This window comes from Cervus canadensis, chromosome 2 (genome assembly GCF_019320065.1).
Source record: "Cervus canadensis isolate Bull #8, Minnesota chromosome 2, ASM1932006v1, whole genome shotgun sequence".
NCBI lineage: Eukaryota > Metazoa > Chordata > Mammalia > Artiodactyla > Cervidae > Cervus > Cervus canadensis.
The window spans coordinates 107,554,737-107,568,344 of NC_057387.1; the positions used below are offsets into that span (position 1 = coordinate 107,554,737).

The following is a 13,608-nucleotide window of genomic DNA, read 5'->3' on the forward strand; positions in this document are numbered from 1 at the left end:
TGATGTTTCCACTTCACGTTCTTTGTCCAATATCCAGCTCTGAAATATTCGCCGTAGGAAACCATCACATTTCCATGAAAGACTTCGGATACTCCCGTTCATAAGAGCTAAGGTTTTTAGGTAGGTCAGTCTTAGCTTAACTTCAGCTATTTTAGCACCAGCGTGTAAGCTGTGTTTCTTAAGGACCCCAAGACTTAATCACCTCTCAAAGTAGAGCTGGAAAGTAGGCTATGGAGAAGTTCTTGTGGGTGCAGTTATGATACAGATAAAACACCTCACACAAAGCCAGGAGACAGGTGTACAGGAAAGTAAGAACCGTGGGTTCAGATGTTGAAGAAATCTGCAGTCTAAACCCACACTCGCCAAGAAGTCTCTTGGATTCTATACAAAGACAGAAATTTGATGGTTATATCACTTTTGTTCTAGTTAGAAGATATAGATTAATTTAAAGACACGTTTTTCTCCTTAAGCTTGAAGCAGCCTTCGCATGAGCTTATTAAATGAAGGCTACTGAAAGATGAGGTGGAGGATTTACTTGACATTGATAGGCATTTTACCCCCAGAAAACACTTGATACAAACCTGTGCGTCAACTCACATGACAAGCAGAATGTATGATGTGAAGATGAACTTCCTAGAGATAATCTACAGGGAATTGGGGGGCTGCAATACAGTGGTCTAGGAGGTCATTTCCAATGGCCTGAGGCTGTGGTGCAGGGACGGAGCCAGAAGAATGGCTAGAAACCCACCGCTCACTCACCACCGGGCTTTCCATTTCCTTCAAGGAACTGTATGGAAGATAGCCAGTGTTAGGTGCTAGCTGGGAAGATCCCCTGGAGGAGGGCACGGCAATCCACTCCAGTATTCTTGCCTGGAGAATCCGCATGGACAGAGGAGCCTGGCGGGCTGCAGTCCATGGGGTCGCACGGATCAGACATGACCGAGCAACTAAAACACGGCACAGCACAGGCGCTAGCTCGCACACAAAGGGTTGCAGTTCCTGATTCTCAGCCGAAAGACCATCCACGTGCAAAGCATGAGACGTGAGGACGACAGAGACGGCTATCTAATGACAGCTGAAGGGCCTGTTTCGTGTTCTTGGAGGAACAGGGAGGGGGACTGCTGGATGCTTGTGGGCAGGGCTGGACGCCTCTCAAGTCCCGGTTCACATCTGTGCACATGCTCGGATGAGTTTCCAGTCGGGGCCTGATGGTCCCGCATCCTCAGCTGGGAAAGGTGGTCTAGCCTGTTCTGGTAGCATCACAGTCCGTCCTGGGCATGCCTTCTCTAGGTAACCATCACTCACTCGGTGGAAATTTGTGGTGGGGTTGGATTACTCTTGCAGACCTTAAAACAGACCCAGTAGTCGAGTGTGTTACGTATATTGTTGTTGTTGTTGTTCAGTCGCCCAGTCGTGTCCAACTCTTTGCAACCCCATGGACTGTAGCACTCCAGGCCTCCCTGTCCCTCACCATCTCCCAGAGTTTTCCCAAGTTCATGTTCATTTGGTCGGTGATGCTGTCCAGCCATCTCATCCTCTGATGCCCTCTTCTCCTTCTGCCCTCAGTCTTTCCCAGCATCAGAGCCTTTTCCAGTGAGTCATCTGTTCGCATCAGATGACCAAAATACTGGAGCTTCAGCTTCAGCATCAGTCCTTCCAGTGAATCAGGGTTGATCTCCCTTAAGATTGACTGGTTTGATCTCCTTGCTGTCCAAGGGACTCTCAGGAGTCTCCTCTAGCACCACAGTTTGGAGGCATCAATTCTCTGGTGTTCTGCCTTCTTTAGGGTCCAGCTGTCAAAACTGTACGTGACCACTGGGAAGACCATAGCCTTGACTATACAGACCTTTATCGACAGAGTAGTATCTCTGCTTTTCAGCGCACTGTCTAGGTTTGTCATTGCTTTCCTGCCAAGAGGCAGTCTTCTGATTTCATGGCTGCAGTCACAGTCCTCAGTGATTTTGGAGCCTGAGAAGAGGCAATCTGTCACTACCTTTTCCCCTTCTGTTTGTCATGCAGTAATGGGACTGGATGCGATGATCTTAGTTTTTTTAATATTTCACTTTCCTCCTTCACCCTGATCAAGAGGCTCTTTAGTTCCTTTGCTTTCTGCCATTAGAGTGCTGTCATCTGCATATCTGAGTTTGATGTTTTTCCCACGTGCCTTGATTCCGGCTTGTAACTCACCCAGCCCAGCATTTCTCATGATGTGCTCAGCGTATAGGTTAAACAAACAGGGTGACAGCAGACAGCCCTGTCCTACTCCTTTCTCGATCTTGAACCAATCAGTTGTTCCATACAGGGTTCTAACGGTTGCTTCTTGACCCACATACGGGTTTCTCAGGAGACAGGTAAGATGGTCTGGTATTCCCATCCCTCTTAAGAGCTGTCTATAGTTTGTCATGATCTACATAGTCAAAGGCTTTAGTGTAGTCAATGAAACAGATAGATGTTTTTCTGAAATTTCCTTGCTTTCTGTATAATTTAGCAAATGTTGACGGTGTGATCTGTAGTTCCTGTTCCTTTTCTGAACCTAGCTTGGACATCTGGCTGAAGCCTAGCATGCAAGATTTTAAGTATGACCTTACTAGCATGGGAGGTGAGTGCAGTTGTCCAATGGTTAGCACATTCTTTGGTACTACCCTTCTTGGGAATTGGGTTGAGGATTGACCTTCTCCAGGCCTGTGGCCACTGCTGGGTCTTCAAGATTTGACATAATGAGTGCAAAATCTTGATGGCATCATCCTTTAGGGATTTAAATAATTCTGCTAGAATTTCATTGCATCCACTAGCTGTATTATGTTAATACGTTACTGCTTTTAATTCTCAGGAATCCAGGGGAGGTGGGTAGATGGGAAAACCGAGGCTTCGCTAAGCCCGCAGAGTTGCCTGGGGTCACCAGTGAACAGATGAAAAGATGGGACTTGGGACTGAGGCCTGTGCTGTTTCCTGTGTTCTGTTGGCCTGAATCATTTTCACCTGAGATATAGCAAAACTGTCAAAAGAGTGCAAAGGGACATACAGCCTTCCTTACGTTTTAGGCCCTTAGATGAGTGAAACAAGGAGTTGGGTGCCGGATGGTATTTGTACCTGGTAGAAGAGTTCTGAACAGATAGGTGTCAGCTTTTGGGTCTGAAATTAGGAGGAGACCTGGAGGTAGAGTGAGCTGGTTTGCAGAGGTGGGCGAGTCTCGCTGGAGGAGCTGCTGGAGCCCCAAGCTGGGTGCTGACGAGCTGGGGGCTGGTGCCAGGGCTTGTAGCCTCCTGTGCTGGACCAGGGCTCACAGCCGTGCCCTCTCACTTGGTAAATGTGTGAAGGAGGTCAGAAGGCCTTTTTAGCAGGTTCACATACCCACAGAAACCACATGAAACCCTTACCAGGGCCCAGGAAGTGAGTAGGCTCCCTGTCCAGGAGGCTCTGGCTGCTGTATTTTGCAGAGGGTGTTAGTAGGCTTGAATGGGCATCTGTGTTCTGAAACACGAGATGCAAGCCCTGGTCAGTGTCTTCTCAGCTCGTATGCTGAGGGGGCAGTGTCGGGTGAGACCAGAAGGCCAGAGCGGCTGGTCAAGTGCTTGCTTTAAAATTCTTTCGGGAAAGGTGTCCTAGAAACAGCCTGGTGCTGAAAGGGGTCCGTTCCAGAAGACGCCTTTCAAGGTGGGGTGTTTTCAACTCTGCCTAAACAATCTTACAGTGGGGTCACTCAGTTGTGTGCAACTCTTTGCAACCCCGTGGACTGTGGCCCACCAGGCTCCTCTGTCCACGGGAGTTCTCCAGGCAAGAACACTGGAGTGGGTTGCCATTTGCTACTCCAGGGGATCTTCCCGACCTAGGGATCGAACCTGGGTCTCCCGCATTACAGGCAAACACTTTACCATCTGAGCCACCAGGAAAGCCAGAAAAAAAACCCTCAAAAGATGAGTGAAGACTTCAGCAGGCCAGGCTTCCCTGTCCATCACCACTACCGGAGTTTACTCAGACTCATGTCCATTGAGTCAGTGATGCCACCCAACCACCTCATCCTCTGTCGTTTCCTTCTCCTCCTGCCTTCAGTCTTTCCCAGCATCAAGGTCTTTTCAAATGAGTCAGCTCTTCGCATCAGGAGTTTCAACTTCAACATCAGTCCTTCCAATGAATATTCAGGACTGATTTCCTTTAGGATGGACTGGTTGGATCTCCTTGCAGGAGCTAAATTCAATACCATTGAGAGCATGGAGATGGAACTAGCTAGCTTCATTCAGGTTTTGTCCAATTGGACAAGAAGAAGATAAGCAGAAATCCAGAGTTTTTAGAAGTAACACATGTGAAGAGCTAGGAAATAAGTCACAAGGAAGCCTTATACTCATAGATATTCATTGCAGTATCATTTCTGATTGTGAAACTTTTAAAGGAATCTAGGTATCTGCTGGCCAAGGAAGTTTCAATTAGATTATAATCTTATTACTTGAAGCCTGTTTACCTATTATGGACTGTTTGCCTATATTAATTACATTACAGAAACTCTAGAGGGTCAACTGTGTGCCATGTGCATGGGTCACCCTTCTAAGCAGCATGAGGAAGAGATTAGTCTTTTACAGACTTAGAGACCCAGGGTATTCTGGCCAAACAGCGAGACCCCCAAACTGTATTTTCAGCTGTCACATGGAAAATTGCTTGTGCCATGAAATTAAAAGTGGATGCCCAGGCTATGCAGTTTTGAATGCAGTGGGTTACAAAACTAACACAACATTGTAAAACAGTTATACTCCAACTGGGGGAAAAATGTGTACAGAAAGAAATAAAAATGTAGTGGATAAATATGCAGGGATATTTCCATATTAACATGCAGTTAGGGTCAGCACAATGAGTGCATTGGCATTGTCCACTTAACGAGCAGTGTTTTTCCCTCCTGGTGTGTGTGATAACGCGATTTTAATTTTTTGGTGAAATAGTTTTCTACTGATAGCTTACATAGCATGAGAAGTACCTGCACGAGCTTTTGGTCTCTCCCCAGGGTTTGTGCAGATTAGATGACTTCTACTGAGCATTTTTCAGTAGAACAGGTTAAATATACTGTATTTAACATAAGCTTTTTTGCTAGGGGGTTGTCACACAGCCTTGGCACGGCTGCCACCTGGCTGGCCATGATTGTAGGATGCTGGTCCAGCTTCAGAGAGGTTTAAACGTGAGAGGAAGGAGTCTTGGAGTCTGGGCAGACTTCCCTTTCTAAGAGGGGAAGTGCATGCGGCCCTGAGCTTTCTGTTCCTGTGATAATGTGGAGTTGTTCTACTGGGCAGAGAGGGAAGATTGGTTTCTAAAATGATAACTCAACTTTGAGATCTCAGCTCAGGGGTTTGGAGTGAAACCCAGGAAGGTAGCAGTTATAGTAAATATATTAGGGTCTTTTAGAAGCTGCTTTTTGGGGTGGTGAGGATGGTATTCCCTGGCGAACCAGTGGTTACTGTGCCACACTTTTCATTGCCAAGGGCCCAGGTTCAGTTCCTGGTTGGGGAACTAAAATCCATCATCCCACAAGCCTCGAAACAACAACCACCCAAAAAAAAGCCCCTTTAAAAAAAAATTATAAAAAACACTGGTGAATACCTGAATGCCCTCTGAGCCTCTGAGATTTCCACACATAAATATGTTGATCCATGTTGAGAAATAGGAGAGACTTGGCTGACTCCCCAAATCCTTTCCTGGCACCCCTGCCACCCCCAGCCGGCTCTCCCCTTGGGCTCCAGTAGTGCAGTGATGGGCAGAGGGCAGCGACCCTCTGTTACAACCCAGTGCTACGTTCCTTGGCCACCCGGGGAGACGCCATGGCTGGCATCCGACAGCTGGTCACAAAAAGATGTGATTGTTGGGAATGCTGGACTCTGGCTGTGGTCTGACGTTTCAAGCTGAGACCTCTGATTGAAAAACGCCTGGAAGTCTTAATTGTTTATTTAAAGAGTCCTGATGTTTCCTTTTATAAATTATGCCTCCAGTGATCCTGCCTGGTCTGCTTTAAATAGGAAACTGACTTTTTATAATTCCGACTTCCAGAAAATGGCAAGAACAGTGCAGACAGGTATCTGTAATAGCTCTAATTCCAAGCAGGTGCTCATCCCCTCCCCCCTTTTTAAGTTGTGTAATTAGCCTCAGTAGAGGACGCAGATTCAGGAAGTTTCTACATGTGTTTTTTTTTTTACGCTTGGGAGAAGACAAACGTTATTTTTCTGTAACACACAAGATTAAAGAGGCAGCATAAATCTAATAATATTAAATAGATGCCATTAGTGTATGCCTTGTTCTTTTCCATTTCGTTGGCTAATAAGACTAAATGCAGATATCCTATTTTTGTTTTCGTTCTGTATGCTGTCTTTGGTAGAGCCTTTACTGAGTACTTCATTATACTGTTTTTATGCGTCCTTTTTTTTTTCATATTGACCTACCACACTGTTAGTCCCAGATGCACAAAATAGTGGTTCATTATTCCTATACATTGCCAAATGATCATCACCATACATCCAGCTATCATCTGTCAGCGAAGTCATTGCAGTATTATTAAGTGTACTCTGTGGCTGCAAATCCCATCCCTGTGAATCCTTTTGTAACTGGGAGTTTGTACTTCTTAATCTTGCTCATCTTTTCTCTCATACCCCCCACTCCCCCCACAACCATCAGTATGTTCTCTATATCTGAGTCTGTTTCTGTCTTGTATGGTGTTAAATTTGGTTTTTAGATCCCACATATAAGTAAAATTGTGTGATACTCGTCTCTGTCTGACTCATTTCACTTAGCATATCATCTAGGTTCCTCCATGTTGTCACAGATGGCAAAATTTCATTCTTTTTTTATGACTTGATACTCCATTGTATATATTTACCATGTCTTTATCCATTTGTCTACCATCGGGCACTTAGCTTGCTTCCGTATCTTAACTGTTGTGATTAATGCTACAGTGAAAATAGGGGTGCATATATCTTTTCAAATTAGTGGTTTTGTTTTCTTTGGAAAAATTACCCAGAAATAGAATTGGTGGATCATACGGGGTTTCAGTTTTTTTTTAATTTTTGGAGGGCTTTTCATACAGTTTTCTTAATGGCTACACCAGTTTACATTTCTCATGTATCTATTGGCCATCTGTATCTGTTTTTTTGGAAAAATGTCTGTTTGGATCCTCTGCCTGCTCTTCCTTTATTCTGAGGATGTGGTCATGTGAACTTTGTTCTAGTGGTGTTGGATTTTTTATTTTTCTATAGCCTTTTTTTTTTAAATTTATGATGGGAGATTATTCTCTTCATCTTGATACCTCACCGGTGGGCAGTACCCAGAGACAGGCTTTCTGGGTGTTTCCCTAGCCGCTCATCCTTCCGTCTCTGAGTTCCCCTGACTGGACCTCAGGGTGTTTGGAGGCGCTGGCTCCCGGGCAGTTGGCCCCTGACTCCCAGCGTCGCGCCCGGAGGCTCACCCTGGCCATGTTCTGTCTCCTAGCACACGCTCACGGGACACAGTGGCAAAGTGCTGTCTGCCAAGTTCCTGCTGGACAACGCACGTATCGTTTCTGGAAGTCACGACCGGACCCTCAAACTCTGGGATCTACGCAGCAAAGTCTGTGAGGAAATTCAGTCTCTGTGTCTGAAAGATTTGATAACTAACAGTGGAGCTGTTTGTTTCTGCGTTAAAGCCTGCATTTAGTGTGATAACACTTTTTCAAGTGTGGTCTCAAGTCGGGTGGCGATCGTGTAGGGGCTGTTTTTCAAGTTTGAAGCTTCATTTAAATAAACAGTTCCGACGCCTTAAGCAAGGGTGCACAGCACGGAGGGGCCTCTGCCTGACTGCTTGTGTTCGGTGTTCTTCTAGGCATAAAGACGGTATTTGCGGGATCCAGCTGCAATGACATTGTCTGCACAGAGCAGTGTGTGATGAGTGGGCATTTTGACAAGAAGATTCGTTTCTGGGACATCCGGTAAAACACCCACAAGCTTGGTGGGGAGGCGGATGAGAGGGCGCTAGAACTGTGATGGTGTCTTGTGTGTGGGTTGTGCTGCTGCCTGGAAATGGCAGAAATGGGCTGCAGCCGACATTATCTTCCCGGTTGGATATTCTTCACCCTGAAGTAGAATGTCAGAGTTGTCACCTCTGAGCATGCCCTGTGTCCTCACTGGTCACTGTACTTTCTGCCAGGTAAACAGTGGAACAACTAGGTTGTCAGGTAGATTCAAGCGTAACTGGGGAGACCGACATACCAGTCTGCAGGGTGTGCTGAAGTAGGGCTAGGCACCGCTGTCCAAGGATGTTAAAGACTGTCTCTCAAGATGAGCCTAGAGAAGAGCCCCAGAGGGCAGCTGGCAGGGGTCAGGCGAGAGCAGATAGCGGGGTGGGTGGGATCGGATTGCCGCAGGCTCTGCACGCCATTGATGAGTGACTTGATCTCATAAGCTGTCAGGTGTTTAGCAAGAGATTCCTTCACGAGAGTCGGGTAGATTACATCGGCCGTTTTAGAGGGTGTGTGAGGAGCAGGGAAGTCACTGAAGCCTTGAGGAGCTGAACTCAGGGCAGTAGAGGGCGATGTGGAGCTGGAGTCGGTTCCTGGGAGAGTTTGGACGGCGCTCATTACAGGTTAGATGTGGAGGGTGAGGAAGGGGAGAAAGAAGTAAAGCAAGATGGAGAATAAATGACAGATTTAGGGAGAGGATGCTGTGAACATGTTCAGAAAAGAGCATTGATTGGCAGCTTCTAATAGAGTATTTGGGAAAACAGAATTTCTGAGAAGTTGGATGGGAGAAAAATTGAGACATCCTCACAGGAGGACTTTGAAGACATGAGAGTGGATTCATCAGAGCTGGTGTGTGGAGTGGCAGGAGGGCAGCCCTCAGGGAGCCGTCAGGAGGGCTGAGTGTCTGGAAATGGAAAGAGAGCCAGGGTCTCGGTGATGGGCCAGGTGTGGGGGGTAAAAGGGGAGGCATCTAGTCGGGGTGAGGTTGGGTTGGTTAGACGTGGGTGACTGTGATTAGTTTCAGGTGTACTGGTTGGCTGACAGTTGAACTGAAGTACGGAATTATAGAGCTAAGCTGGATGTTAGAAGGCTCCTGGTCCATCCCCTAATTTAACAGATGAAGGCCCTGAGTCCCAGGAGGTGGAGTGGCAACAATAAAGTAAACTCTCTGCCTTCATTATGGTTTGGGATAGGAAATCTTTTCATCAAAAGTTTACAACAGAATGACCACAGGAGGGTTTGCAGCTCCTTTGGCTATATCACCAGCAGGGCCCAGTGGAGGATTGCTACTCACAGACCTGGCGTGGACTGCGGCCCAGAGGAGAACTGGGAGAAAAAAAGGAAGAAGAGGTGGCCAGGGTGTCCGGGCTCCACGTCTAGAGTCGCCAGGATGGGTTGGAGGGCCTGGGAGCTGAACTTTGTATGGCAGGATTCCCAGGAGAGTCCACACTTGTCCGTAGAAGGCAGCCCAGACCCACTAAAGCAAATTTACATCTCTTTGGATAAGCTGAAATGATAAAATTGAAGTAAAACAAATTAAACAGTAGCCCTGCTTAGTTCATACTGATCAGAAGCTCTGATTGGCAATTACTGTATTTCAGAAATGAGCAAGGAAATTAATTCTTACCAGTTTCAGAGTTCTGATACTCACAGCTACTTAATAGAATCTGTTGATGGCAAAATAATAAAAGCCGAGGCTGAGGTGGTTTGTGTGGGGTTGGGAGCACTTCTGCTGTCCTTGAAGACTACTGCGTTCTTGTTGAATTGACTACCCTTCCCGCTCCATGGCATGCCACCATGCTTGGAATGGGGAAGTTCTGACCTTTCTGTTACATTTTCTCAGATTTTCCATCTTTTTCGTAGATCAGAGAGTATCGTCCGAGAGATGGAGCTCTTGGGAAAGATCACTGCCCTGGACTTAAACCCAGAGAGAACTGAACTCCTCAGCTGCTCTCGAGATGACCTGCTGAAAATTATTGACCTACGAATAAATGCTGTCAGGCAGACATTCAGGTAACTGAAGACACTCTGGTTGGGTTTCCAGAGGCCTGCCTGCGCTCACACCCTGAGTGGCATGGACTCCAGGGTAACGGTGCCTTGTCTGTTTCAGTGCGCCAGGCTTCAAGTGTGGCTCCGACTGGACGAGAGCTGTGTTCAGGTCAGTTGGGGGGCGCCGCCCGCCCCAGCCCGCCCGCCCCAACACGGCTCATCTCAGGGTAGAGCAGGGGCCTCCTCCCACTGGGAAATGAGCTGAATCTGTACAGTGTCTCCACGCGAGCAGGTACCAGAGCGTACCTGCACATTCAGTCCTGGATGTTGCTGTCTCTCCCTCTTTCTAAAGTGTCCCTTCCGTGACTGAGAATGTGTGCCCTCCTGGAAGCTTCAGTGATAAACGGGTTTGTTCACCTCTGTCTGCTCGTTACAGTAGAGCCCTGAGAGCTTTTCGGGCAGCGTGGGGAGTTTCCTGGAGCACAGCGGAATGGAATGGGCTCCCTCCCTTTCCGTTCTCACAGACACACTGCCACGGTCAGGGCCAACACTGTGGAGAAGGTCCTCCACAGTCCTCATGTCCTTCCTTTTCTGCTTTCGCTGAACCGTGTGACCGGGCAGTTCACCAGCTGATGGGAGCCCTTCACCACTTGGGGTTGCCTTTGGCCTCCCTGTGTGCTTGAGAAGACTGGGGACGTGTGCCCCCAGGAAGGAACGGTGCTGCGCTGGCACCGTCTCTCATCAGCTGGTGAGGCCAGATAACGGTCTAGCAGCTTTCAGCCAAAACGGCTGTGAATAGCGTCCTGGGGTTTCTGGGTACCCAGGAGTGGTCATGAGTTTGACTCATAAGCGAAGACCAAACCTGACTTCCTGGGGAGAGGTCCGTGAGGACGCTGCCTTGAGAGTGGGTGACGAACGCCGTTTCTCTGTGTGTCCTCCAGCCCTGACGGCAGTTACGTGGCAGCGGGTGCAGCCGAGGGCTCGCTGTACATCTGGAACGTGCTGTCCGGGAAAGTGGAGAAGGTCCTCTCAAAGTATCACAGGTAAGACGGTGGCCCCTCTGAGGTGCCTGGTGCTCTGAGCGTGGTGCTCCCAGGGCCTGGTGCTCTCCCGGGCTTGGACCCAAGGTCGACCCCATGAGGGCCATGTCCACTCGGGCTCTCTGCCGCGGGCAAGGTCAGTGGAGAGAAGCTGGGGCCGTTCTCAGCGGACCGCAGACCGCCGGCTCCTGCTCCTTTATGTTCCAGGACGTTCCAGTTAGGGCGGCCACTGGAGAAAGGCTTGGAGCCCTGTGTTCTGCCTCTTCATCGTGTGCGCACCCCCGCGTCCTCCTGCCCCTTCACTGCCCTCCTCCTCTGCGGCCCCATCTCCCTTCTAGTCCCTTTCCTCAGGAAAGTGACTGCTTGTGACCACTGGTTTTCACATACTTTGCCCCAAGCGCCCTTTTTTCTCAGCTTCGTCCTGTCCCCGCAAGCTCAGCTGCTGCTGAGAAGGCAGGCCTGGCCGGGGCTGCCGCTCAGGGTGGCGCGTCTCCTGCTCCCCAGCCGGGCGCCCTGCGGCGCTCCTGGCTGCAGTGTCGTTCTTAACTCACTCAGAGCTACTCCCTGAGGGCAAACGTGATGAGGCCCGGCTCCCTTCCTTCCTAAACTGCCCCCTAGAATCACGGCAGGCTTCCTCCAAGTTCTTTTGCTCTGCGAGCGCCTGTCTGCGCGTGGGGGGCCACACTGGCGAGTAAACCGGGTGCTGGGACAGGCCTGACTGACCCCCTGATGGCGAGGGAGCCTGGCGCTCAGCTCACTGAGGTCTCACCCGTGTCCCCACCTCTCCCTTTGAAGCTCGTCCATCAACGCGGTGGCCTGGTCCCCCGCCGGCTCCCACGTGGTCACTGTGGACAAAGGAAGTAAGGCCGTGCTGTGGTCGGAGTACTGACAGCCCCTCGTCGGGAGAGAGCAGAGCTGGAGCTGGAGGAGCAGGCGGCCCCACGGCTCTGTCCTGGCAGGGGCCGTGTTGGGTGTGGCTTTGACCTCCCGAGAAGAGCGCGAGGCGAGCCGGGGCCTGCCTGCGAGCAGGGTCCCCGAGGGTCGCGGCTGAGGCCCCTGCCAGCCTGGAAGAGCTAACACTGCAAACACTGACGCTGCGGCCCTCAGCCAGGGGCTCGGGTCCTGCCCTGATCGAGGGGCGAGAACAACACTACCGGCACCCGCCTCGCGTACCTCAGTGAGGGCGCGCGGGCGCCCGTGCTCTCCCCTGGGCGGCAGTGCCAAAGGCGCCCCCACGCCAGGGCGTTGGTTCTCCCCTGTGCTTCCTCCCGTCCTCCAGGGTCGGGCCTGGCCTGACGCATGTCCTGTCCCCTTGGGTCGTTTTCCCAGGGGACCTGCTTTAATCAGGATCAACAGAAACCTGAACAGGACCCCCTGCCCTCAGGTAGCCCATGGGGGCTGCCCTGGTCTCTGAGGAGACGCGGGCCTGGGGTCCTCCTTGCTGCTCTGTGTCTGTATTAGGGGCTCTTACTCTGGTCTCATCTGATCACTGTTGGAATTTCCCTAGCTCTCCCGAAGTGTTCTTGGAAAGCAACTGTTCTTCAAAACTGCCTCTCCCCACCCCTGCTGCCAACAGTTCTACATATCTATTTCTTGACTAAGAAATAAATCTGTTTCATTAAAAAAAAAAAAAAAAATGGGGGTAGGGGTAGGAGAGGAAGTGCAAAACACTTTTTCCAGAAAAGCGGGTGTGCTGTCAATCAGCGAAGACTGATTTCCCGAATCACCTGGAACTTCCCAGCCGTCAGCCCGCCACCTTCTTCCCGCCACACGGGGGTGAGGGTGGCTGGTGGGTGGGATCGGGAGCCTCGGGTGTATTATCCCCGAGCCAGCGGTTCCGGGTCACGCCCCTTTGCCAGGCCTACGTGCAATACCCCCTCGGTGCTTTATTGCAGGAAGCCCGTTCCAGGAAGCATGGGAATGCCATCTTTAGATTTCAGGACATGTGACTAGGCCAGGGAAAAACTGGCCTGTGCAGTTTTTTTTTCTTTTTTTTTAGAAAACAAACACATGTATCTTTACCATCTTACTTGTTTATAAAATTTTAGTTTCTTGAGCGGCTGAAACACCATTAATTTTTATCAGTTACTCATTTGCACTTTATTTTTTTCCTTCCATACTCGTTCTCCAGACACTTGTTGGGGGCGAGTGCTAGGGCAGGGCGAGGAGCGGAGGGTTCACACGCCCCATTTCCCCGGCCCTCGCCTCCCTCATTTGCTGTCCAGAGGACTTGCGTTGAGAGGAGTTGAAGTTCACAGGCCAGGGCACATCTTTTATTTATTTAATTATGTTGCCCAACAGAACTTGATTGTAAATAAAAGAAGAAATCTGTTATATACTTTTCAAAACTCCATGCCTCTTGGTGGTTATTTTATTCCTCTTCATCCTAAGGGCAAAAGCTATTTCTTTCATTTATTTTCCTGGTACTCATTCGTTTGTAAATAATGGTTTAACACTTTCCCAGTGCCTTTCCTCATGGTTCATTGTTACTGCTGTCTATAAACGTCAGTGTTCCAGTTTCACAAGATCTTAACTGAATCTAGAGAAGGCTCTCTTGGGGATTTTGGTAGCTGTGTGGTGTGCTCCGCGTTGTGGCCGCAGGAGCCCGGGTCCCCGCAC

General features: G+C 49.4%; 1 protein-coding gene and 1 non-coding gene across 5 annotated transcripts in view; both read left to right on the top strand.

Annotated features, from left to right (window-relative positions):
- ATG16L1 (autophagy related 16 like 1) overlaps nucleotides 1–13,337 on the top strand; it is a 42,972-nt gene extending 29,635 nt beyond the window's left edge. For all 4 annotated transcript variants that reach the window (XM_043462017.1, XM_043462018.1, XM_043462019.1 and 1 more), the window contains 6 exons: nucleotides 7,456–7,576; nucleotides 7,825–7,930; nucleotides 9,824–9,973; nucleotides 10,071–10,118; nucleotides 10,891–10,992; nucleotides 11,785–13,337. In XM_043462017.1, the coding sequence (XP_043317952.1) occupies nucleotides 7,456–7,576; nucleotides 7,825–7,930; nucleotides 9,824–9,973; nucleotides 10,071–10,118; nucleotides 10,891–10,992; nucleotides 11,785–11,878 (621 nt within the window). In that variant the 3' untranslated portion in view covers nucleotides 11,879–13,337. The remainder of the gene's footprint in view (nucleotides 1–7,455; nucleotides 7,577–7,824; nucleotides 7,931–9,823; nucleotides 9,974–10,070; nucleotides 10,119–10,890; nucleotides 10,993–11,784) is intronic.
- Nucleotides 5,626–5,887, top strand: LOC122437524. The gene has a single exon (XR_006268336.1).
- Nucleotides 13,338–13,608: the final 271 nt, after the last annotated feature.